This window comes from Giraffa tippelskirchi, chromosome 5, assembly GCF_054371585.1.
Source record: "Giraffa tippelskirchi isolate mGirTip1 chromosome 5, T2T-mGirTip1v1.2.pri, whole genome shotgun sequence".
Taxonomy (NCBI): domain Eukaryota; kingdom Metazoa; phylum Chordata; class Mammalia; order Artiodactyla; family Giraffidae; genus Giraffa; species Giraffa tippelskirchi.
The window spans coordinates 34,530,151-34,557,093 of record NC_137279.1 but is presented as its reverse complement, the minus strand read 5'-3'; the positions used below and the strand labels follow the sequence as shown (position 1 = coordinate 34,557,093).

General features: G+C 39.4%; 1 protein-coding gene and 1 long non-coding RNA gene across 28 annotated transcripts in view; one reads left to right on the top strand and one right to left on the bottom strand.

Annotated features, from left to right (window-relative positions):
- Positions 1-26,943, top strand: part of RERE (arginine-glutamic acid dipeptide repeats) — a 408,969-nt gene that overhangs the window by 216,781 nt on the left and 165,245 nt on the right. For 26 of the 27 annotated variants that reach the window (XM_081490478.1, XM_081490468.1, XM_081490475.1 and 23 more), the window contains 2 exons: positions 20,789-20,894; positions 22,346-22,442. In XM_081490478.1, the coding sequence (XP_081346604.1) occupies positions 20,789-20,894; positions 22,346-22,442 (203 nt within the window). Of the gene's footprint in view, positions 1-17,515; positions 17,563-20,788; positions 20,895-22,345; positions 22,443-26,943 lie in introns of those variants that run through there. The other variant, XM_081490494.1, reaches the window with a different exon arrangement.
- On the bottom strand, positions 10,873-17,419 carry LOC145506284 (uncharacterized). The gene is made up of 2 exons (XR_014053697.1): positions 17,241-17,419; positions 10,873-11,734 (listed from the first exon to the last, which is right to left on the bottom strand). It is a non-coding gene; the product is annotated as an uncharacterized LOC145506284 (long non-coding RNA).

The window sequence follows — 26,943 nt, the reverse complement described above, 5'->3', positions numbered from 1 at the left end:
CTGTATATTGTCACCCTGTTTATTTAACTTATATGCAGAGTACATCATGAGAAATGCTGGGCTGGAAGAAGCACAAGCTGGAATCAAGATTGCCGGGAGAAATATCAATAACCTCAGATATGCAGATGACACCAGCCTTATGGCAGAAAGTGAAGAACTAAAGAGCCTCTTGATGAAAGTGAAAGAGGAGAGTGAAAAAGTTGGCTTAAAGCTCAACGTTCAGAAAACTAAGATCATGGCATCTGGTCCCATCACTTCATGGGAAATAGATGTGGAAACAGTGGAAACAGTGTCAGACTTTATTTTTTTGGGCTCCAAAATCACTGCTGATGGTGATTGCAGCCATGAAATTAAAAGATGCTTACTCCTTGGAAGGAAGGTTATGACCAACCTAGATAGCATATTTAAAAGCAGAGACATTACTTTGCCAACAAAGGTCCGTTTAGTCAAGGCTATGGTTTTTCCAGTGGTCATGTATGGATGTGAGAGTTGGACGGTGAAGAAAGCTGAGCGCCGCAGAATTGATGCTTTTGAACTGTGGTGTTGGAGAAGACTCTTGAGAGTCCCTTGGACTGCAAGAAGATCCAACCAGTCCATCCTAAGGGAGTCAATCCTGGTTGTCCATTGGAAGGACTGGTGTTGAAGCTGAAACTCCAATACTTTGGGCACCTCATGCGAAGAGTTGACTCATTGGAAAAGACCCTAATGCTGGGAAGGATTGGGGGCAGGAGGAGAAGGGGACGACAGAGGATGAGATGGTTGGATGGCATCACCGACTCGATGGATGTGGGTTTGGGTAAGCTCCGAGAGTTGTTGATGGACAGGGAGGCCTGGCGTGCTGCAGTTCATGGGGTCGCAAAGAGTCGGACACGACTGAGCAAGTGAACTGATACTGATCTGATGTAATATATCAGCATGCAATGGTAGCTGAGATTTTTACAGGTTTCACTAACAAACATTAGCCATTATAAGTGTTCCAACAATTCAGTGTGTATGCATACATATTAAATAAATATACATTTATAAATATAGTTATAATTCAGATGGGAAAAATCTCAAAAAATATAACCATTGGGTCATCATTACTATTGGTTTTCTTTACATAAAACCTTTTCATATGTTTACCATACAGTATGTTAAAAAGAGGAAATGCTGCTTTCCAGTTTTGAAGATACCATTTTGAGATTAAGATGCCAGTGATCTCAAGGTCTAAGGTGTAAATTTAAATGAATCTATACATATACTATCAAACTGTTTCAATGGGAAAAGAAAGTCTTCAACAGATAGGCTTTAACAATTGAATATCCATATGACAAACAGAAACAAAAGCCAAAATTTAAACCTAACTCACACCATACATGAGAGTTAATTTGAGAACAATCATTGACTTAAATGTAAAGCAAAAATGATATATCTTTACAACCTTGATGTAGATAAATGTTTCTTAAAGAGGCGGTAGAAGGTACTAGGGGCTTCCCTTGTGGCTCAGATAGTAAAGAATCTGCCTGCAGTGCAGGATACCTGGGTTTGATCCCTGGGTCAGGAAGATCCCCTGGAGAAGGGAATGGTTATCCACTCCAGAATTGCTGCCCGGAGAATTACTTGGACAGAGGAGCCAAGTGGGCTATAGTCCATGGGGTTATAAGGAGTGGGACACGACTGAGCCACTAACACAACACTTAAAAAAAAAAAGTGATACTGACCATAAAAGAAAAAAAAATTCATTAAGACACATTGTTAATATTCATAGAGGAAGCCTCAGACAATCAGAAATGTTTACAACACATACCTAAGAAATGAATTGAATCTAGAATACATTAAAAACCTCAAACAAAAAACGGCTGCAACTTAATAAGGCAATTCAGTTTTTAAAAATGACTTGAATATAGAGACACTTTAGGAAAGAGGATATATGACTGGAGGATAAGCCCATGATAAAGTACTCAATATCATTAGTCATCAGGAAAATGTAAGTTAAAACTATTAATAGAATAAATGCCACCATAGAGCCACTAGAATGGCTAAGTCGAAATGGCTGACAACTGATTGATTGTCAAGAATGCCTTTCTCGCAAGGAACTATCCTACTTTGCTGGTGGGAGTGAAAACCATACAATCACTTGAACAATTCTTTAAAAAATTAAATATAGAGATCTATCCTGGTCTCGTGTCTGACTCTGTGTGACCCCATAGACGGCCACCCACCAGGCTCCACCGTCCCTGGGATTCTCCAGGAAAGAATATTGGAGTGGGTTGCCGTTTCCTTCTTCAGTGCATGAAAGGGAAAAGTGAAAGTGAAGTTGCTCAGTCGTCCGACTCTTAGCGACCCCATGGACTGCAGCCCACCAGGCTCCTCCGTCCATGGGATTCTCCAGGCAAGAGTACTGGAGTGGGGTGCCATTGCCTTCTCCTGGTCTCTATAATAGAAATCAAATCAGTGGTTGCCTCTACAGGTAGGGTAGAGATTGGTTGGGAAAGTACTTGAGAGAACTTTCTGAAAGAGTAGAATTATTTTGGATTTGGGTTATAAGGGGTCTATATGTACATCTTCATAAAAACTAACTGAACAGTGTACCTAAGGTCTCTGTATTTTTCTCTATGTAAATTATATGTCAATTTTTAAAATTCAGTGCAGATTAAAAAACATTTTTATACAGTTTGGTAAAATTTTATACAGTTTTATACAGTTTGGTAAAATTTTATACAGTTTTCTAAAATTACATTTTTTGGATGTCATCCAAAGTTTGTTTGCATTGCATTTTAATTTTATTGTGCAATACATTAGAGTAAAACTTAAAAGTTTCACATTTGGTTTTGTTCACCCATATCAGGCTGGTTTCACTGTATTGCATGAGATGAGTTCCAAAGTAAATGAACCAGATTACATGGTAATGACTATTTGGTGATACTGTGAACTGTTCAAGTCACCTTGGTTTTTATTTGTGAATTTTTTTCTACATGTTTAGGATATCTAATATCTGCTCCTAGTAATTTGTCTACTGTTATCCTCTGTAAGGGGCTATTTACTTAGGGTTCTGTGATAGGTTGATGAACTTCAAAGAAAAGATCTTGCCAAATTACATCATATCATCTTGTTAATTTTTGAAGTGTCTTTCCATTTTGCTATTTATATTTGGTTAGTTTTAGCCTCTTTTATCTTGTTTTGTGATAGTCAACCTTTAGATTTCATATCCTTGCTTCTTTATTGATTTTTTTATATAAAAATTCAACTGTGCATGAAGAACAGTTTATTCATAGATTCTTATATATTTATCACATAGTCCACTTTATGAAAGTGTCCTGTTCATAAGAAGGGGACTATTATACCTAGATAATATTATGTTTTTCCCAGAGTTAATTGGGAGAATTGTATGAATTCATGCTCTGAGTTCATGCTTTTACATTTTTGTGGACTGCTTTATGGGGAAAAATATGACAGAAAGATTTTCTAAAGAGTTCGTTCAAATGTATTCACAAGAAAATGTCATGGCAATGTTTATTTTTTTCAAAATGCTGTGAGTTAGGAAGTATGTTATATCTTACCTTAGGAAAAATGGAGGATAAATATGGCCAGGTTCTTAAAATACAGTGGATTTCTGCTATGTCAGAAGCTTCAGTGTTGATAAGATTTGAACGTAGTTTTTATGAACTTTCATTAAAATATGAGTCTTTGTACACTCTACTTCTTTAAATGTGTTTCACCTTTTTTACATAATTCTGGCTATTTCATATCTGTGATACAGAGGCATGTCAGAGTATAGACTACATGTTGGAACATCATGGCTGGATCAACTAAAGATAAATTAGACTGTGTTTATGACACCTTTGGGAAAGGGGACCAAGATTCATGCCATTTTCTGCTTATAATAGAAGACAGTGGTCATTATTTCTCTGTCTCTATTATGTAATAGAGGTGCAATAATGAAATTTTTGCATAATAGCTGAATCTGGGTTTGTGGTATCATAGACTGAGAAATTTATACATTACTCACACACAAATGGAAAACCTAACATTCAGTACTGTTGTTCAGAAACTGTGATTTATTTTTAGTTACTGTTATATTTGAAACTAGCTTCATTGGAGTTAGCATTTTGTCTAGGGATAATCTGCCCTTAGGATGATTTGCTTAGAGGATAGGACCTCATGTTGCTAGGATAATGTTAGAGGACTTTTCCTCCCTGTTCAGATATTATAACAAGTGGGTGGGAGGGTGAGGACCTGCCTTTAGCTAATGTCTAGGAGTGCCATATTATCCACTGAATTATGGCCAGGTGAAGGTTTTCAGATTTTGTATTGTAAGTTACCTCTTGAGGGCAGCTTAATGTTTCGTTGCTTGGGTCAGTCACATCATTCATATAAAATACTGAGTGGGGTACAGACAGTACAAAAACAAATGTTACATTGTGGGATGGTAAGTGTAGTGGTGCTTAAACTGGGAGCCTGTGAATGTTCAGACATTTCAGGCAGTAGTTTGCATGGTGTGCACATTTTCTTGAGACAGAAGGTCTAGCAATGGTTAGGATCCATTGTTCTAGAGCCTGATTTGAGATGTAGTTACCAGGTATCGATTTCTGCATAAATGTGAAAAGGCAGTTGCCTCTGTCAGTTCCCCAGGCAGTTGATTCCACTCTCTCCTCTTTTGTATGATGATATTAAATTTTCCTGGGCACTGTTTCATTTTGTGCCCCAGTAGTTATTTACTGCCAATTAGGACACTTTCTCTGACATCACGTTGTGAGAGTTGAGAATGCTTTCCCATAATAATTCACCTTGTATGTAGTGATTCCCTCCGTCAAATTACAGAATATGGTGGTGTTGTTAATAGATAAGTGGTGACTATATTATGTGGTAATTGCTTAGAGTCAGCTATTAAGCTTCTTTTGACAATAAAAGCTTTTCTGGGCTTAGAGAACTAGGGGAGTTACCATGATCCTAGTTTTAAAGGTCACTGTTTGTGATGGGTGGAGAGTTCTCATGTGTCTTTCTGTCAATCTGTGAAATTTAGTTTGGCCTGGTCCAGGTGACTGTGCATGAATAACAGGCAACGACACCGGAGCTCACAGGCTTGAGTTTGGTAACTGGCTTAGATTTGGGCTCCAGCTAAGGACTTCAGGGGCAGTTTCTCTGTTCTTAAAAGCTAGGAAATTAATAGATCTTCTTTCTGGGAGGGCTCCTTAATTTCAGTGGGACGGTGGCCAAAAACAAGGACTTTACGGTATTAATATAACTTTGCTTCTTTATTAGTAGCCTTGACAAAAGCTTCCTTTTTATGTGTATTTATTTTTCTCATAAAGGATCTTTTCCTATTTTGTATTTTAACACAAGGGGCAGATGTCTCCGGCTCTGAGCTGGGCTTTGCAACATGTCCTGCCTTTTGAATGTTTCTTTCAGCTTGGGCAGCTCTCTTTGTTAAAAGGCCAAACCCCTTAGTGAGATGTTCTGGGAAAGAGGACCCCTTGATATTTGAAAGGTGAGAAATCCATTTAAGCCATGTGATGGCTACCGACAGCCCTACTGCTGGGTTCTGCTTGTTTTAATGTAAGTGATAGATGCTCTGGCTGGTCGTGTTCAGTAATTGGATGTGAACTCTGTAAGTGACATTTCATGGCAAATGTGAGGGCACTGTGGATGGCACTTGATTTCTGTGTTGCTGCTTTAGGCTTCAAGGTAGAAACAAACTATAATGGAATTTAATTATTAGAACATATATTCAAAGATTAGTTCAATGCATTTGTAATGCCCTTCGTTGTTAGGTAACTGTTTGATTATTGTGTATGACACTGAGTGTGTGTGATTTATAACGCCAGTGTGTGCACTGCAGCAATAGAAATGCTAATAAGGCTGTGGGTAGGGAGGGCTGCCATCAATACTTTGTCAGCAGCTCGCTGCCAAATAGTCTTCTAGGAAAGACATAATCTGTAATCAAAGAGGAGTTTGTGGAAATAGCAAACATAGACAAAAAATGTTATGATAAAAAACAGTGTTCACTGCTTTCTTTCAGGAGAGGCTTCAGTTACACCTTATGAATGACATCTTCCCTTTTTAAGTGTGTCTACAGCCTTGATAGTTTATCACAGAATCAAGAGGAGTTGGTCATAATCTACTTTCATTTCAGGGCTGGTTTTAGAAGGCAGCGTCAAATGTAATATCTTACTAATATATTCAATTAGAGTCTCTCTAGATTTCATCTTTAAAGGCTCTGTGCCTTCTAATATCAGCAACACTGTGAGCATTTTTGAGGTGAGGTGGTCCCTGCATAAGGATGGTATGGCATGTGTGGAGGACAAAGGAGTACGTGGCTTTCTTCTATAAGCAGTTGGGAACATGTAGGGGTGTTTCTACAGTTGTCCCTCAGGAGATTGGTCCAGGGCCCACCGTGGGTACCCAGATCTCAGGGGCTCAAGTCCCTTATGTGCTGGGAGACCAGAAAATTCATGTCACTTGCTTGATGGCACAGTTTACTTCATTGCCATGATCTGAAGTGTACCCACAATAGCATACACATAACCCCATACTCATAACCATGTATGGGGTTATGTGTATGTATAAGTATGGGGTTATATGTATGTATAAGTTCTGTTTAAGTTTGTGCATATCAAGCAATAAAATGTTGTAAGCACTCCAGAAACCTTTCTAATGATCCCTCCCAGACACTAACCCTATAGTAACTACTGTTGTGAGCTGTGACATCATAAATTAGTTCTGCCTGGCTTTGAACTTTATATGTAAAGGGTATCATGTGATATGTATTTATCTGTGTCTGGTTTCTTTGGTTTAGCATATTGTTTGTAAAATGCATCTATGTTTTTGTATGTTACAGTAACTTATTTTGATTACTATGTAATAATGCATTGTATGAATATACTGCAGTTGATTCTAAACTGTTAGTGACTGTTTGGAAAATAAGGATTTTAAAAGATCCCCTTCAGTAATTGAGGAAACAAGTAGATTGTAAACGAGTAAGAATATAGGTTTCCTCCTCCAGGGGAATCTTTGTGACCTAGGGATTGAACCCATGTCTCCTGAGTCTCTGCTTTGGTAGGCGGTTTGTTTTTTTTTAAATCACTGAGCCATCATGGGAAGCCCGAATATTGAACAGCGTGGTTTAAAAATTTGAGTTAATGGTTGTAAATACAATTACTGTGCCCTGTAACAGAAGAAACTGTGCCCACTATCAGAAGAAACTGTGCTCAGTTACCAAAGAATATGCATTCTTCTCAGATACCTATGGAATATTAACCAGAAATGACTATGTTGGATCTTAATGCAAGTCGTAACATATTTTAGATGATTGAAATCACATAGATCATGTTCTCTGAGCAGAATGGAATTAAGTTAGAAGAAAAAAACCAAAATGATTATCTGAAAAATCTAGAAGTGTGTGGAATAAAGCAGTGCACTTCTAAATAGTCTGTAAGCCAAGTGAGGAGGCCATTGGAATCTAGAAAATACATTACATTGAATGATTAACGAAATTATGAGTTATCAGAATTATTGGACATAGCTAAAGATATGCTCAGGGGTAAATTTTTAGCCTTAAATATATATAAAAACAAGAAAGGTAGAATAAAATCAGTATCTTTATAGAGAGATTTAAAAATAATTTAAACCCAGGAAAAGGAAGGGAATAATGAAAATAAGAGATCAAATTAATGAATTAATAGGGAAGTGTGCATTAAAGATAATAATATCAGAACTTGCTCCTTTGGAATGACTAATGAAACTTAAATTCTTATAAAGGTGATAGAGAAGAGACAGAGAAAAGGCAGCGAATTACAAATACGAAGAATAAAACTGGGACAGCAGTATAGATCCTACAGGCGTTGATATCAGAGGATGTTATAAAGAGTTACTGTTATCTTTGAATATTCAGCTGTGGCACCAAACATTTGGAGACTTACATAGACATGAATAAGAATCCTTTTAGGGGAATTTCCTGGCAGTCCAGTGGTTAGGACTCCGTGATCTCACTGCCAAGGTCCTGGGTTCAATCCCTGGTTGGGAAACTAAAATCCCACAAGCCTCGTGGTGTGGCCAAAAAAAAAAAAAATGCTTAGAGTAGCAGCCTTGGTTGTAGTAGTGAAAAACTAGAAATGACCCAAGTAATCTGTCAGCAGGAAATTTTTCAACAAATAGTGCAATATTGTACATAGAGGTAATATGTATCATTTAAAATGAATGAACTAGGGAATGGACAATCATGCAAGCATAATACTGAAAAAAGAGATTTCAGGGGAAATCAGTATGGTATTGCTTATGTAAAGTGTAAAATCTCCAAAACAATACGTTATAGTTTTAGTTATACGTACATATGAAGTAAAAGCATAAATAAAGCATTGCATTGACGTGACCAACAGTAAATTCAAATAGTGGTTACCTCTGGGAGAGTGACATGAAACCTGTCTAGAAGGACTGTACAGGCAACTCCTTCAGGTTTGGTCGTGTTTTATTTGTTAAAATATGTTTGCCCCTTAGTTTCTTACTTTTTTATACCTTTATGCCTGTGAAATTTTCTCAATAAATTTTATAAAAGACAAAGTTTAAAGAAGTTTTTTTAAAAAAAAAAAACTTCCAGAATTTTTGTGAACAAAGCTCAGCTATAGCTGAGAGACAGAGACTTGGGTTTCTGTTCCTGTGGGTGGGGAGATGGGTGTGTGGATTTATCAAGGTTTATTTAGCCACTTTTCTCTGTAAAGAAAGAAAGTTTATGAAAGTCGCTCAGTTGAACAAGTCACTTAGTCATGTCCGACTCTTTGCAATTTCATGGATTATACAATCCATGGATTTCTTCAGGCCAGAATACTGGAGTGGGTAGCCTTTCGCTTCTCCAGGGGATCTTCCCAACCCAGGGATCGAACCCAGGTCTCCCTCATTGCAGACACATTCTTTACTGAGCCACAGGTGAAGCCCTCTGGATAAAGGCTTTCTCTGTATGATGCAATCAAGTCACAGTACACTTCTTCCTGCCAATTTCAGGTGCTTTTGAGAAGACAGCTAGTTTTAAGGAAAACAATACCCAAAGAGACTAAATGCAGTATAAAAAAATGTTACTTGCCTAGGATTGTATAGTTACTAAGTGGCAGATTTTACCGCTAGTGGCTTTTTTAAAACACTTTAACTATTCTCTGACCTTTGATTGGAGGGGAGGTGGCTTCCCTGGTGGCTCAGAGGGTAAAGAGTCTGCCTGCAATGCAAGAGACGTGGGTTTGATCCCTAGGTTGGGAAGATCCCCTGGAGAAGAGCATGGCTACCCACCCTAGACCTTTTTGGGGAAGGGTGGAGAGATTGACCAGAGGGTCTGTCCCTACATTGGAATGTTGTGTCAAGACTGGGTCTTTATCTGTTCTTTTCCTCTCCCAACTCCTTAGTGCCTGTCCCCACAAGAACAGCCTGATACCTGGAAGAAGCTCATTAAATACGGATTACATGATTTGAGGAAATTATGCTGTAAAATTAATTTGAAAAAATTTTATTCACTTCAGCGCTATTGTTTCTGTAACTGTTATCATATACTGGGGTTTTTAGGAAGTCTTTTAAGTCTCAGCCTAGTTTTATCTAGTAAATTATTTGATTTTGAAAAGCACTGGGTTGTTGTCTGTATGGTCTCCAGCATCAACTGGAAGAAAGAAGCGTCACAGCTGACTCAGAGTTGTCTTTCTCTGTATTAATTTCTCTGTGTGTTAAATGGAGGAAGGAGCTTAGAATTTTTTTTTTTTTTAAGCATTCTCTGGCACAAAAGCTTTTTCAGCAGAGCAGATTCATCAATTAATTCTAAAGGAAGTGAGTCTTTTTGTGATAATGGAAATATTCCTTATCTTGATTGTGGTGGTGGTTGCACAACACATTTGTCAAACATAGTTTTATTGTGTATGAAATATACCTTTATAAAGTTGGTTAGGGGAAAAAAAGATGAGCCAAAACAATAAAGCAAAATCCCCAGATTAAAACACTTCTGAAAAAGGATAGAGGATGAAGGATTTTAAAAGATCTTCCTTCAAAAGATATTAACATTTATATAAGTTGTATTGGTGCTTGAGCATGATGGGGAATCTTCTTGGCAAAAATTAACCCATTTTGAAGTGAATTGTAGCTCTGGTCATAGGCTCTTTTGATTTTCTTCCTTTCTTTTCTTTTTAAAGCAGCATTTCCTCAGAGCGGTTGTACTTGACTGAATACCCTGATCGATTATCTGGGATTAACTCAGCCCTCTCATTTCCTGCTTTCCGTCTCTCTTCCAACAGGCCAGTGGGCCTTTGTTGTCTGGCATGTGGACTGAGATAAGCTCTCAGGGCATGTTTGTATTAGAAGAATGGTTGTAGATGGAACAGTTACAAATAGACTAGTAGGTATTAAAGGTTGCAGTCTTTGTTTTGGTTTAAGTCAAAAGGAAGGAAAAATAAATATGATCGATACTTAAGACAGACTGGTTTACATAAAATGAAATAGGAAAACATGAATTTTTATGGTTCTTGTTGATTTTTCCCCTTTTAAACCAAACTATTTGAGGTTGTTTATTGACAAGCTTAAAATGTGGTAAAGAACCTGCCTGCCAATGCAGGAGACTATGAGAGAAGTGGGTTTGATCCCTGGGTTGGGAAGATCCATGAAGGAGGGCATGGCAAGCCATTCTAGTATTCTTGCCTGGAGAATCCCATGGAAAGAGGAACCTGGGGAACTGCAGCGCATGGGATTGCTAAGTCAGACATGACTGAAGCAACTTACACGGTCACACACAGAATGTATTAGCTGGAATTGGATTTGTATTATTATGTAGGCGGATATTATTTGAATTAAATAATTTCTGAACCTATATTAGTGTTCCTTAGGAGTGCAAATACTCAATTTTAAAAATCTTTGTGCTACTAAAGGGTGTTTTATTTTTTGGTGTTACTATCTATACATTTTGCAGTTTAATTCAGAAAACAATGGTACAAAAAAGTTATCGCCTAGAAAGAGGAAATGCTGGATTAATGTAAAATAGTTACGTTCATCTTGATAAAAGATGATGACTCAACATAGTATGGTAAGCTAGAAGGTTTCTTTTTGTTTCTTAAAAGTTGATGTTTCATGTTGCCAGTTTTCTTGGGTAAGAGGCAACACCATATTTGAAATGGCCATGGAGTTGCAAATTGCTGAATAAGTTACCCAAGTTACTCTACTTTTTCCTAGCACGCGTTCAGCTTCATAGGTTCACCGCTGGTTTAAAATATAACTGTTTAGTATAGACCTGTTTGTATTCTTGTTTAAATCAAGCTTTTTCTCAGTATCATGAGTTCAGATTTTAGCAAGAAAAATATCTTAGATGGAAATGAGGCTTCTTACCTAGATTTTCTTTAACTGAGTTTAATTTCCTGCTCACTGTTGGAATGTCTATATAAGTAAAAATAAAATCTGCTTAATATCTGAGTTCTGACTACATGTATGCCTTTCAGACATTTCCAGCTATGGTTCCATTTGCTGTTAATGCAGTTGTTTCAATTACCAGAGCCTGAGAGAGCGGCATCTGGGGCTGTTTGTGCAGCTTGTTCACGTCATCCTGTAGAGCGGCTCTTCTCCTCTGTAGTTGGTCCATGGTCTGCAGGGTCAGGCCGCTTTCATGATGACACCAAGACATCATTTGCCTTTTCACTCTTCATTCTCTCATGAGTGTACCGTGGAGCTTCATTCACAAAGCCTGAATGAGGTGTGATTGCAGATTCAGAGGATTGCAGAATCAGATGTGAGAATTTTTTTCCTTAAGCCAAATGTAAAAGAGATTTGTAAAAACATAAGTATTGCTTATTTGCTTTAAAAGGATAGTTACTTATTGTAATTATTTACATTAACGTAATGAGGTTATATCATTAAATGAATTAGTAAAAATATCTAAAATTTTTCTTTATTTTAATTTTCTGATATAGCAGATGTTGATAAAATATGACCCACATAAACTGAAGCTCTTTGAATGCCTCATTAATTTTGATGAATGTAAGGAATCTTGAGTCTAACAAGTTTGAGAAACCACTTTCATAAACCACATGTTGACTCGGTGAAATCTTTTCAAGATATTTCAGCATCAGTTTTTAATGGTAAAATCTGTGTGGTGTCTCTTTAATCATTGTAATCTTAGTGATTTTTATTTCTGAAATAATGTGATAGTTTAATTTGTGAAACTTCTAGAGAATTTTGGAGGTCTACAGGCCAGGGTCCGCCCCCCGCCCCACTCCTCTTCTTGAACTTCCTTTACACTCTTACCCCACCATTGACATGTGATCGAGTTCTGTAACTATTTTGGCTGTGTAATGTGCAAGAAGTGATTTCACTCCCCCAGAATGAGGAAAATCGCTGTCGCTATCACCACCATCATCAGACAACAACTAATGTATTGCAAATGTGTTCAACTTTGTAGTTTGGGGGCTTGATTGTTTAAGAAAGAAGCCCAGTGGAATGCTTAATTCTCTTTAATTAGGGAGTATGAGCAATTTGGCAATTTCTTATGGTGCTGTCTACAAACAGCGATTTTTCTCTTGGTGGGTGAAATCGTTTGGGCCAAATAGAAAATTTGTGGTTATGGATTTTTCTGGTGTAATCAAAGCTGCTGGAAAGAATACTGGCTTTTAGGAAGGGATTTTTGCTGCAGGTGTGTGTGTGTGTGTGTGTGTGTGTGTGTGTGTGTGTGTGTGTGTGTGTGTGTGTGTGTGTGTGTGTGACATAGTGTGTGAATGACATAAACTCTATTCAGTTTAAGAGGACAAAGACATCAGAGATTACCTAGTGATGCCATGTGCTATCTTCTGAGGTCAAGAAAGACGAATTTCCCCATCAGAGATTACCTAGTGATGCCATGTGCTATCTTCTGAGGTCAAGAAAGACGAATTTCCCCATCAGAGATTACCTAGTGATGCCATGTGCTATCTTCTGAGGTCAAGAAAGACGAATTTCCCCAGCGTTACCCTCTGCACTCAGTTTTGGTCTCAACGCTGCAAATTTCATTGTTCATACATAATGTCATCCTCCATAGAAATTGCCTTAAGTTTTAACTCCATAGTTAGCAGTAGAGAGATAATTGTGTTTTCATGCATCTTTTTGGTTCTGCCATTAAGAAGCAGTGATCATCATTAAGAAGTGATTTTGAAGATTTATTTCTGATCATCGGAGCTGGTGTTTCAACATAGTTTTAGTTCCATCATCTTTCTGGGGATTCTTATTAACCAGTCATCTGCACATTTTGGTTGTAAACACTGTAAAAAGTCTTCTGCCTTCCCTGAGTTCTACTGTCCTGCATCACCATCTGATTACAGGTGATTTACATCCTCTTACACAGGCCCAGAGGCCGATGCAATCTCTTGAAAACAGTCTTTTGGATTGAGTGCCACAGGTTTGTGAAATGAGCTTGTCACACCCTTGATTCTAGGGCCTTCCAGCAGTAAGCAGCTTAGTCAAATGGATATGGTTTGTTTCTGTTTCTTTTATCTATTTTATTCACCATGCTAGTTCTGAGTAGACCCCTGTGTAATTTCAGGTTATGTCCATTTGCAAATGCCAATCAGTACATGGTAAATAGCTGCTTGTAGAGTCCAAAGGCCCAAGAAAGGAGCTCTGATGGCAGGAAAAAATAGATGGCCAGCTCAAGAAGAGAGAAAGAAGTTGCTCTTCCTCCTTCTTTTTGTTCCTTTTGGGTCCTTAAGATATTTGGATGATGCTTGTCCACATTGGGAGGGCAAATCTCTTTGCTCAGTCTACTGACTCAAATTCTGTGCTCTTCCAGAAATACCTACACAGGCACACCAGAAATAATGTTTTACCAGTTATCTGGGCATCCCTTAGCACAGTCAGGTTGACACATAAAAGTTAAGCATCACAGCACTAAACAGGTTTCTGTGTTAGAAACTCAAATGCCGTGGCCTCTATAAGGGAGATGTGCTCAGTCATAGTTCTTGCACAGGTCCATTCAGTCACTGCTGGGTAGTGGATGTATCTGAGAAAGTTGGAAGAAGGGCATTTTAGGACAGAACAAGTGTGTATGTTTTGTTTACTCAGTGTCAGACGTGCTCACCCTTCCTCTACCCTCTCAAATAAAACGAAGCAAAATGTTTAGTTAATGTCTCAGTACATTAAGATTTGTACGTGATTATGTGATTATCTGTAGGAGATACTCGAAGCCCTTTCTCCTTTGAGAACAAGACTCTGGAGCCAGTGTTTCAGCCTTTTCCTAACCTCCTGGGACCCGTGCCAGAGCCAAATGCTGAGATGGGTGGACCTTGATGGCCTGAGCCCTGGTGGCGTTTATGTGTTTTTGTAACTCTGATGGCAGTTTGAATTGTTATGGCTATAAAGCTATTTAGATATAGATGTATAGAGAATTTTACATTGCTAGTGTCTTATGTTAGGAGCAAAGTAGTGGTTTGAAATAATGTTATAAGATGTTTCCTACCTGATTTCAGTTGGACTCATCTTAGTCCTGATGTTTATCCACACAGTTGAGTAATGATGATCTTGTGATTGGTACGGAAAGCTTATCTATGGACTGATTCGCCTGTGCTTGTGCCTGGAATCGTGTCCGACTCTTTGCAACCTCATAGACTGTAGCCTGCCAGGCTCCTCTGTCCGTGGGATTTTCCAGGCAGGAATACTGTAGTGGTTGCCACTTCCTCTTCCTGGGGAGTCTTCCGGACCCAGAGATGGAACCCATCTCTCCTGCATGGCAGGCAGATTCTTCACTGCTGAGCCATCTGGGAAGCCTGCCTGGAGTTGTGCTTGGTCTTTGAAGAAGAGTAATCTTAGACCCCCTCTCTGTCCCTAGTCCCCTCCCCCAGTCAGGAATGGTTGAAGCTCCTAAGACTGTGTCCTAGGGTCTTGTGTGGGTGATCTGCCCAGCAGACATCACCTGTGGTGGAGTGACCTCAGCAGGGTGGACATTCCACTCCATACTGGCCATGCAGCACCCTGGGAGGGTAACTGTTAACTGTACTGTCTCCATTTTGTGGAGATGCATGACAAGTTTCTTCAGAGGGAATCTTCTTAAGCCACATCATATACAAATGTTAACTGTTTTTATTTCCCAAATTTCTGGATAAATCTGACTATTTTGACTTTTTATACAACAAGGATTTTGGTCTGATTTCACCTGACTCTGAATCTGGACCTTCCATTATTTGAAATGTGAGCTCCCAAGAGCTAAGCAGTTAGAAATTTGAAGGAAGTGCTCTGTTGTCTCTAGAAGATTATTTTGACTTTGCAAATTGTTCATTTGATGAATCCACCTTCATATCCTAGTTAGGTTGTCTTTGGCCCTGATCCATCTGTCACATCTGATAACAGTGGGGGGACTAGAATGGCCTGTTAGGAAGGCTCTGGGAGTTCTGATACCTGCCAAGGCCTGGTAGGTGATTGATGGGCAAAGAAGGTCCTTCCTCTGTAATGCAGGTGAGCATGAAGTTATCCTTGCTCCCATTCTGGTTGGGAATCAGGAACATTGAAAACGGGATCTCTGTACATGTGTGACTGGTCATTAGTGAGCACCTGCCCTTCTCCGTCCCCCCAGTTCCCCCCACCCCCGCACTGCTCTCATGTTTTTATATTGTGTAAAAATGTTTTCCCAGGAATGATATTAAGACTGGTCCTAGAAGGACACAGATTGGCTATTTAAAATCAACAAAAGTACTGTATTAACAATCATGAAAGATCACTAGGAAGAGAAATTGACCTCTTGACCTTGAATCACATGTATTTACATTTAGGGTGGGCTACTTGTGTACTGTTAATACAATGAACCAGTGTCACTTCAGCAGAGCCTCCTGTTTGCCTTTCTGGTCTGGTGTCTGCCTTTCTTTCCAGCATTTGTCAGTGATCTTACTCTGAATGTTTAATTTCAGTTCTGACTTCTACATTCATTAATTCTAAACCTATTGCCTGACACGCAGAGATCTGGAAATCCTCCCTATACTCCTCCTAAACACCTTCCAGTCGAGCTGTCATTTCTAAACCCACATGGTGATGAGTTTTGTCTTCTCATAAACTCTTGATTTCCTTAAATTTACATGCATCCCTCATTTCAAGAAATCCGGGCCAGGTACGTGGACAGATCCATAATTCAACCCAGAATCGGCCTGTCTCCTTTCCTGCTCAGAACCACTGAGATTTCACTGTAAGCACATTGGATGTGCTGCTGTTTGGTGGTTTTCATGCTGGTGCCTCCTACCACCTGGAAGCAGTCAATACATTTCTTTCTCCTTAAAGAAAAAGTGGTGGAAATACTTCCTTCCCAGTGGCCTCTTCTCTGTGTTCAGAAGTATACCCCAGGATGCCTTCACTTGGGAGGCTTTTCACCGCTTCCTTCTTCATTCAGCATTGTGTTAAAATGTCTCATTCATAAGCACTTTGACCTTTATGCAGACATCCAGAGTCAATGATGAGGCATATTTGTTAGAAATACTTGATATGCTTCTTGAATTGTTGCAAAAGTGAAGAACTTTCCCCCTATTTTGCTGTTTGGTGTGTTTTTGTATTGGTGTTAGCATAATTTTGGATCTGTGAAAAGCAAAATTTATAACCAGCCTCTTAATATAACTTCTCTCTTCATCTGTAAAAGAGTGATAGTAGTATCCAGCATTTATTGAGAACAGATCCACTCTACTTATATTCATTTATTTAATTCTCACAACCTAAAGAGTTATAAACAATTATTTTCCCTCATTTTATGTGTAAGAGAATTGAGCCTTGGAGAAGTAATTGGCCTTAAGTCACACAGCGCAGTAAGTTGCAAAGCCATGATTCAAACCCAGGTGGTTTGTGTTGAATCAGATGATCTCCAAGTTCATGCCTGCCTTTAATTGTGATTTTGAGCAGGCCTTAGCCTGGTGAAAAGGGTAAAAGAGATGGAGATTTCTGGTTGAGCAGTACCTGTGGATCTGAGGCGGCTGAGGGAGCGAGTTCTGTGCTCTCTACTCCCTTCTGCTCTTCCTCAGTACACAGCATGAGCTTCTGTGGGAAAGGATGTTTTAATTCCTGAGACTCCTGAGGATGGTAGTGTTAGGTAACACCATCATTGTGTGATACAAAGGAAGCACGAGGGTACTTTCCTGGTCCCACTTTATCCACTTGGTTTCATCTGGTGAAGAAGTCTACACATAAGCAAATAGGATGGAACCAGACCATGGAATCATCCTGTTCTGTCCCTCACTTGTCAGATGGCAGGTGACTCCACCAAGGTCACCCCCAGCTGGCTAGTGACTGCAGAGAGCACCAAAATCCTAGGTTACCTGATTTTAGTCTAGAGTCTCTGAAGCAACACAGTGTCTCCCTTTATAGACGTTTCATCTTCAACTAAATTCCCGGCCTGTTTAGGAAGATTGTGTCCATTATAGCTATTTACATCCATTCAGAACTTCTGTTTTACTCTGAGCCTGCCTCCCTTTGTTGTGTTCCATCTGTGGAATGCGGAGTCTGGAGGCTTTGGTAGCACAATGCCGCCACTCCCTGGTTGTCAGGTAGTATTGCACTGGGAAATCCAGTAGGCTTTCAGTTCCCTTTGTAAAGGCTGATAATAGGAGTAGTAAATCCAAGTGCAAACAGACCAGAGTGGTAATTCTGTGTGGGCAGAGTCATTAAATGTGGCTGGGTCAGAAGATAATACATATATTATACCTCAGAGCATCACCAGCATCACTGGCTTGGTTCTGAAAAAGAGGCATTGTCTGATTGCCAATCAGACAATCAGACATTTGTCTGAATGCCAAAGGAGGCATTATTAATACTTTTAAAAAGTTATTTCCGTTGCCTTCACATTTTCAAATACCTTATATTTTTTATTGCATCTGTTAAGATGATCATGTGGTTTTTGTCTTTTGTTGATGTGGTTGTGTCACGTTGATTGATTTGTGTATGTTGAACCATTCTTGTGAACCTGAGATGAATCACACTTGGTCGTGGTGTATGATCTTTCTTACGTGTTGTTGGATTCGGTTGGCTAATATTTTGTTGAGAATTTTTGTGTCTATATTCATCAAAGATATTGGCCTGTAAATTTCTTTTTTTGTGGTATCTTTGGTTTTTGTATTCATAGATCTTAGATGTGTTGCAGAAATGCATAAAAGTATAAAGTTTAGAATAGTGTTACTAGAATCGCTAGTTGATCTGAATTCCTTTGTGCTCTATCGGATAATTATTTCTGTGAGTATTGAGGCATCTGTTAGTAGCTGAGTGGGTAGACATCACTGTCATCTCCTGGAAGAATCCATATTCTGGAGAAGACATCACTCTGACAATTGTCAGCAAAGTTCTTGACATTTTCTGTGAAGCGCTGGTTGGAGTCACCTACTATCAGAGGAAACAGTACTCTTTGGGTACCTGCTCAGCTGCAGTGTTTTTATGTGTCCTTTTATGTAGTTTTCCATAATCCTGTTTTACAGAAAAGGGTAGATGAAGAGAATCTTAGTAATTGCTCAGAGTCATGGACAGGGAAGTGATGGAGTGGGGATTTGAACCATGACAGACATTCCTTCGCCTCCCTGTAGTCCATGTTCCCAGCACAGCAGTGCTTGAACCAGGGTTTAGTCCTACCATTATGCTTTAGCTTTCCTTGAAAAGGAAAGACATTAGACCATTGGTTTTCAACCAGGAGTATTTTGTACGGGAAGGAGACATTCGGTGTTTGAAGACGTTGTGGTTGTCACAGTGAGGAGAGAGAGGTGCTGTTGGCGGTGGCTGGAAGCCCAAGGATGCTGCCTCACATCTAACAGGGTGCCAGGCAGGCTGTGCAACAGGCTCATCTGGGTCCAATGTCCATGGTTTCTAGCTTGAGAAACCCTGTAGTGGACAGTGTGTTTACTTAAGTGGGTTTATCCCTGAGAACTGCCTCCCAGTCTCAATCCGTCCTCCCCTGGTGTGTCTCCTTCTGTCCCTGGTGCCTGTTCTCGTCTTGGTCTTGTTCTTCATCACCCTGCCTCAGGAAGAAACCACAGCCGTCCCACTGCTCTCCCACGGTCCAGTGTTTTGGCTTTGGTCAGCAGTGCGGATAGAAGACCCCATTTGTTAGAAGCTACTGAAGGCCAAACTCCTGTGAGATTCAGGTTCCTCAGTGTCACACAGAATGCTTTCCTGTGCTGAAGGCAGGTGGACCACGTGTGTGTGTCTTATATATGTCTTGTGCTTTCTCTATCTTTGTGTCTTTCTTAGATCTCCTCCTTTGCCTAGAAAAAAATTCATTGAAATGTTTCCCATTTTCCCCCAGGTCAGATGTTGCTTCCTCCATAATCTCTTGCTGGAAGTAATTGGTCCTGTCTATAAACTCCTGTCTATATATAAACTCCTATATTATATGTAACATGTATTCTTTTCATGCAGCCTACTGATTTGTCCTCCTTTTCCCACCTGCAGTATAAATAGTATAGAATATAAAAGTGCAAAATGGATAAAAACTAAAAAAGTACCCGTTATGTAGGATTATTCTTTGTATGCAATCTCTTCTACTCAAACCAGTAATGATGCCCTGTATTTGACACAGTTAATTGCGAAAGTAAGAATCTTAGTGTGTATGGTATTTACTTTGGAACAGTGGTTCTTCACATTTGAGTTCAGTCAAGACTTTTGGCAGTTGTTTTCTTTTTTCTTTCTGGTTCTTCAAATGGCTTAGGTGTTTTAGCAAAAATAGTTTAGAGTCATCCTGGCCTTTTAGTGAAGAGTTCATATCTTCTCATTTATTAAACCTGAAGGATCTGACTTCATTAGAGAAATCTCCTCTGACATACTTTAGGCTTTGGCCATCTCTTTTATAAACATGAAATGTTTCTCGATTTTTAGCTCTCATTCATTTCTGACCGTGGACTTGGGATGAGAAGGTAGAGACTGCTGAGAGGACTGGCGTTGCACTCGCCTTGGGGAGGTCTGTTACGGCCCTCAGCTGGTTTGGAGAAGTGTTTTCTGAGGCCCTGGAAGCCGTAGTGCACTGCCATGCTGAGATGCTTCTCGGCCAGGTGCACGGAGGTGGTCCCCTCAGGCACTCCACAGCCTTCAAATGGAAAGAGACAGTATTTGGTCCTTTACTCTTTGAATGAACTAGGAACAAGCTAACTTTCAGGGATAACATGGTTAAGTATGCCACACACATCTCTAGGACCCTGATAATCATTGGACTCTTCCTTATTCATAAATATTTATGTCTAAGGTGTTCTGTTCTCAGGACATTCCAAGATAAATGAGACAGGATCTCCCCTCCATGGACTCATAGTATCTTCCTCACCAGTGATAGTTTGCAATGTTCATTGCAATAGAGCAATGAATGACAGAAAAAGGGAGGGAGGATATAATTCAGTCTGGGTGATTGGCAGTCCTTGAAGAGATGTGTTAGGTCTTGCTGGATAAATTCTTTCTGATTTATTGCCCTAATGGCCTTGACAGTGTGCTGAAAACAGTTTATAAATATTTGCAAAGCAATTAAATCTTAAGATAGAAAAAGTATGTATTCATGTAGTACTGCTAAATGTAGTTAGTGTTAAATAAAAAAAATATAACACTGAATGAATTAGTTAGTTAAACTGGGGAGATGTATAGATTCAGGTTTGGTTTTCTTTGTTTCCTGAAATAAGTTACTTTGAGTGATAGAGTCATAAGGGTATTTTGGCTGGGGTTTTTCAAAATGTAAAAATTGACCTCATGATTAACTTGTCCATATTTTTGTGGTGCTGGTAGTAATTGTGTGTCCCCTCCTCTGCCTGTCCGCCGGTTGTCAGGGGCTTTTGATCATGGGTATGGTATGCGCCTGTGGGCGCCTGCAGTCCTGTTCCTAATGCTGTTAGATTTTCCTTTTCAGAGTAAGAGGGACCATCTACTCATGAACGTCAAATGGTACTACCGTCAGTCTGAAGTCCCAGATTCTGTGTACCAGCATTTGGTTCAGGATCGACATAATGAAAACGGTAAATATCTCCTTCTGGTTTGATCCTTACACTTTCTTAGCTTTGGGCAAAGTTCTTTCTAAAAACATTCATTAAGTGGAGATAACCACTGTCCAGAATTTTCACTGAAAAAAGCATTTTATGAATAAAGACTTTACTGGAGTGTTCACTTTTTTGTTGGATTCTTTTACTGTTTCTGCCTTAAAAGAGAAGCAAACTGATCATGTGCAGGTAGCATCTTCTCCTTGGAGTAAAGACACAATTTCAGAAATAGAAGTAGCTTCGTCTTCTTATTTGTTTTTCTCACCTAATGTTGAACTAATGATACTTAAAATCCTATAGAATTGCATTTTGTTTATTTTAAATAACTGTATTGTTGAACTTCTCTGAATTCAGGATTGTGAACTTCAGTTTTCAAAACAAAGCTTTCCTGAGTATTTTGAAATTTAGTTTGAGTATTGACTTTTAGAACAGTAGGAAGGTAGTTCAGAGCATCTTTTATTTTTTCCTCCCACTTGCATTGTAGTTTCTACCCAATAACTTTATTGGCGTATGAATGTACATATGTAGTATATTCACATGTAGTGTACATATGAATGTACCTTACATAAATGTACATTCCATTTGTTCAGATGTATAATAGCTTCTTTTCATTGACTTCTTGTTTTGAAAGGTGCTAGGCCTCATTCTAGCTGATTGACATTTGTTACCCATTATTTATATGCTTTAGGGGTTGTCACTCCCCACTTCCAAATGAGGAAATCAGGGCTTAGAGAAGCTGAGAGAGTTGCTGAGACTTCCTGTCTTCTGAGTGGAGGCCCCAGGGCAGGGGTCCAGCTCTCTTGCCCTTGTATCTGTGGTTGTCTCACTCCTTCACACTGATTTGGGAGATGAGTTTTGAGTCAACAAACCAGTAATCAAAAGCAGTTTTCTTTTCCTTTTTTTTTTTTTTTTTTTGATTAAGTTCACATTACGAGTCAAGCCTGTGAGTGCAATAATGTGCAAACCGCTTTGAAGAATAATAGTCTTCTATGTTTTACCATTTGTTCTTTTTTTGAAACTACTAAAAGTTCTGTTGAAGCCATTAAATGATGGTTCTTTTTTAAAAATAGTTCAGCAGTAAAGTATAAGATGCACAAGATCAGTACCTTTTTTTTTTTTTTAGTGGTTAGCACGTTGCTCAAGTATGATAGTTGTTTCTTCTCTCTTCTTTCATTTTGTGCTTAAGCATCGCAGCAGATGGTGGGGACTTGCTAAAGGGCGAAAACACATGGCGGCAGGGTACTTTTTCCTGTTATTCCTGCTGTATGTTATTCCTCTTCTTGGTCTTGCTGATCAGGACTGGTTATTTATGGTGCTTTTTATAGTAGAAGTTGAACCTGAAAGAAAAATTTTGTAGACTTTTCCTATTTTGGGAAACTCAGTTATAATATTCTCCTAATTAATTTTTTCTTGTTTTCTTTTTTGGACAGACTCTGGAAGAGAACTTGTCATAACAGACCCTGTTATCAAGAACCGAGAGCTCTTCATTTCTGATTATGTTGACACTTACCACGCTGCCGCCCTCAGGTAAGCGCCCCACATGCGTGGAGGAGAAGTCATCAAGCATGCAGGTAGAGAGTCTGAACTGTCTGGATCTCATCTGATATTGTAATACCAGTCACACTCTGCCTGTGGTCTCAGCAAGCTGGCGCTCAGCGTGAACTTTGTGGATTGTTGGGGTCTCAGAGGTGGCCTCTGTCTTCACTAATCTGGGTGGAGGGAAAATCTATATTTTTTCCCTTCCTTTCTTCCTCCCCCACCCCCTGTAGTTATGTATGTTATTTCCTTGAAAATTTATTGCTGAATTACTTAGGGTGAGGTGTTACACAGATTGGGCTTCCCTGGTGGCTCAAACGGTGAAGAATCTGCCTGCAATGCAGGACACCCATGTTTAATACCTGGGTTGGGAAGATCACCTGGAGAAGGAAATGGCTACCCACTTCAGTATGCTTGCCTGGAGAATCCCATGGACAGAGGAGCCTGGTGGGCTACAGTCCATGGGGTCACAAAGAGTTGGTCATGACATTATTATATAGATTATTGCCTGAAGATTCAGTCTCTGCCACTAGAAAAGTGTCAGTCGCTCACTTGTGTCCAACTTGGTGCGATCCCATGGACTGTAGCCTGCCAGGTTCCTCTGTCCATGGAATTATCCAGGAAAGAATACTGGAATGGGTTGCCATTTCCTCCTCCGGGGCATCTTCTCCATCCAGGGATCGAACCCACATCTCTTGTGTCTCCTGCATTTTGGCAGGCAGATTCTTTACCGCTGTGACAGCTGGGAAGCCCGTTACTTGGGAATGGGGAAAGCATATTGAAGATTTTATTCTGAGATAACGTTGCTGCTAGTCTTAATGTCTTCAGTAATAATGCCAAAAAAGTGACCATGAGCTTCTGCTTCATACCCTTTGGTATTTTCTGTCCCTTTCAAGAAAAAGATACCTATTTATTCTGGTATATTTTGTTAATAAGAGGAAGACTTGGGGCTTCTTAATTGGCAAAGGAATAAGACAAGAGATTTTATTTTACCTTTTCCTCCATTGGAAATAACAAAAATGGTGAAAGAATCACTTTCTTTGTTGAAGAATACATTTTAAAAACAAATCATAGGAATTTGCTGGCATTTAGGTACAATGAGATAGAGTGATTTCTCTATTATATTGCTCAGATGGTATTCAGCAGAACCATCTGGAGCCTCTTGTGTAAAGCTGAGTAGCTCAGGCCAGTTATTTCAAGGAGAAGTGTAGCAACTTTTAATACAGGGCAGGTTTGGGTAAACTTTTTTGGTCAGTTAGTCTTTCATGGTCTCTAATTGCAGCTACTCAGCTCAGCCATCGTAGTGCAAAAGCCAGAGGCAACATGTAAATAAGTGAGATGGCTGTGTGCCAATAAAACTTTACTTGAGAACACTGAAATCTGAATTTCATTTAATTCCACATGTCAGGAGATGCAAGTCTTCTCTGATTTAATTTGTAGCCATTTAAAAATGGAAAAACCATTCTTAGTTCTCAGGCTGTACAAGAGCAGGTGGTAGACCAGCTTTGGATTGCAGACCATAGTCTGCCAGCCCCTGCTGTAAGGAAAGGCGTGTATGTGGTTAGATTTGGCTTCTTACAGAACTTGAGATACATTTGGAGAATTCCTGTAGTGTTTTATAAATTTCTTTCAAAATTCCCCCAAGCTTTTCATGTCTTCTTGGGGGTGGTTTTCCAATCTTAAACTTGCACGCTGAACAAAGTGAATTAATGGAAGGTTGGACAGATTGATGGAACCATTGAATTGTTAGCCAAAACAAGTGGATTGATCCTGGGATAATTTCTTACCTGTTTTGCATGCTCCCCCCCCACCCCCCATATCTTATTTCATTGATTGAGGTGAATGATTTGTAATCAATTTCGAGTTTAAGTTAAGACAAATAAATACGTGACATAAGTGACTCTGGTTATTCAATGGATTTTTATATATTTGCTTACAGTGAATTTATTTGAAAATTTATCAGAGACTGAGAGTCAGATCTGTAGGGTCACTTTATACTATTTTAGCATTTTTCGAAGAACCAGTTGTTTCATATAATTCTAGGTGGACCCAGATGAATGAACTTTGACTCACTTTATAATCAGTATCTTCTATAATTGTATATGTCATTGTCTCTTCAGTGGCCACCGAAGAGCTGGGGTGCTATTGTGGTGATTCTTTATCTCCTTTTCACTGTGTGTGTGACTAGAACCCTTATTGATTAGCTTTTTTTCTCATGTGGCATTTTCCTTTAAAGAGGTCATGAGGTGGTTTTATAAAACTGTCATCTTAAATTTGATTTTTGTATGCTTCAAACAGAGCATCTCTTGGGTGACTGGACAGTTGGGTTTTTTCCCCAAGGACACCAGGTGAATGTGAGCATCACCACATGGTTACTGGTGATCTGGTCTAGTAGCTGCTCTATAACCCTTGTGGGTGTGTTGACATTTGTCTGCATCTGGGGCTCATCTGGGGGTTCTTGCTTTTGCTTAATAATCCTGGTTTGCAGTGGCAGAGTGCTCGCCGTAGGATCGTCTCTGATGAAAGCAGAGTTGAAGAGCAGCGCCCCCCAGGAGTCTCTATTCCTTTTCTCTTCACTAAAGCTAGATTACTTTAATTTTAAAGTATGAGGGTGGGGGGTAGGCTTTCATTTTTTTAATTCCAATTCTTTGTTCACCGTTTGTCCATGGAAAGAATTTTTTTCATTCTTCACAGGTAAGAAGTGGTACTGCCAAAAATAAACTTCAATTTTGAAAGAGGACAAATAAAATAGTCCATAGGCACATGAAAGAGGATCAAATGAATGTACTGAAAAAAACCATGGAGGATAAAAAAGAAAGAAAAAGAGTGAAAGTGCTTACTTAGCACTATTCTTCTCAGAGATCAAAGTGCTCAGTTGAGTGGATTCTTTGGGCTCACAGAGCCTCTGAGGGGGCTCTGGCCCTTCCATTCACTCAGGAGGAAACCAATGTATAACCTTCTCTTTCAAGCTGGTGCTGGGGTTGGGCTGTAAAGGCCCAGAGAGCTTTGTCCTTTCACCATCACAAATCAAAAGGAAAACAGAACTCCTAGGCAGCCTCTCTGTGTAAATGGAGCCTGTAGCATTCCCCCCATGCCCGCCACCAACCGGATTTATTCCCAGAAGAGACAGTGGGATCTTCACTGTAATAGAACTCTGAGTTGAGGTCCAGCATTATTGCTGTGCTGATGTTTTTGAATTCTTGCCTTGGCTACCCCCCATTCTTACCTTTGAAGCTAAATTTGTACAACTGTTTATTTTCTTTTCTTCTTTACGTTGATCAATAACCAGGTAGTAATACTATGTTAGTATCGTGAGTAGAGTCTTTTTGAGTTCTCCTTACTCCCAGGTATGTATTTTTGGCTGACACTGGTGCAATAGGAAAAGATCCAGATGGAAATTTGGAGACTTCAGCTGGAATCCTGGCTCTGCTCCCTGGTTTCATGACGAAGGTCACAATTGTTAACCTTAGTGCCTTCTTTTTAACAAACTTAAAAAAAAAGTCATATGATTAAGTGACAGAACACTGAACTGGTTCTATATCCAATAAGGTACAGAGCATGAAGAAGTCTCTTGCAGAGTATCTCATACTCAGTACCCTGAGTAGTGCTCATGAATCTGAATTGGGTTCTTAAAGGCATAAAGGGAAGAAAATAAAAAGTGAAATGAAGTATAGTTCTGTGTTGAGTTCTTGGTGGTACAGTTACTTCATTTCTCTGTGGCCTCTGGGATGACTTGAGTGGATTCTCAGACTACTTTGGGCATAGAGAGAAGTGTTCAGCCCCAGGAGCCATCTCCAGATGTTCTGAGAATCAGCAGATTAGCTAGATCAAGCTAAATAAAAAAGTGTAGCTTGCAGTTTGTTTGCTGTTAGAGGTTTTTTTTTTTTGCCCTAAGGATAATATTTAATTGACATCAAAGGATCAAGAGTGATTGTTTTGTGATTGGATTATGAACATGTGACCTAGACAACATTTCAGGTCACTTGTAACAGATGATTCTCAAGTATTGGTAGAGGAGGGCAGACAGGAGGTCACAGCTGTCTCATCAGCTTGAGAGCTCTTTTCCAGCCTTCTGATTATCTGTGTTCTATCGGGGAAGAAATATCCAAGGTAGGTCAGGTTACAAGATGTCATCTAACCTAGGAATTCAGTGTCATCGGAATATGTTTTAGAGTGAACTTTCTGGAAGCCCTGGGCCAAGAAACCTTAAACTACATCTTTTGGGCTTCTGATTGGCCCCTTTTCATCCCAAATCAAATTACCTGCTTACTTTGTTATGGGCAGCTAGATTCACATGTGTGTAGTGACCGAAACAGATTAATGACATTGTGGTACAGTTTCTCAGCTCTTCCTTAGAATTTACAAAGTTCCTTTAGCTCCTGCAAGTTCCCTCAAGGCTCTCACGAAACCTCAGAGCTCTTAGTGTTGCAACTTACGACTCATTTTCCAGCTTCAGTTCACAGTTCTTTTTGTATGTGAAATGACTCTGACC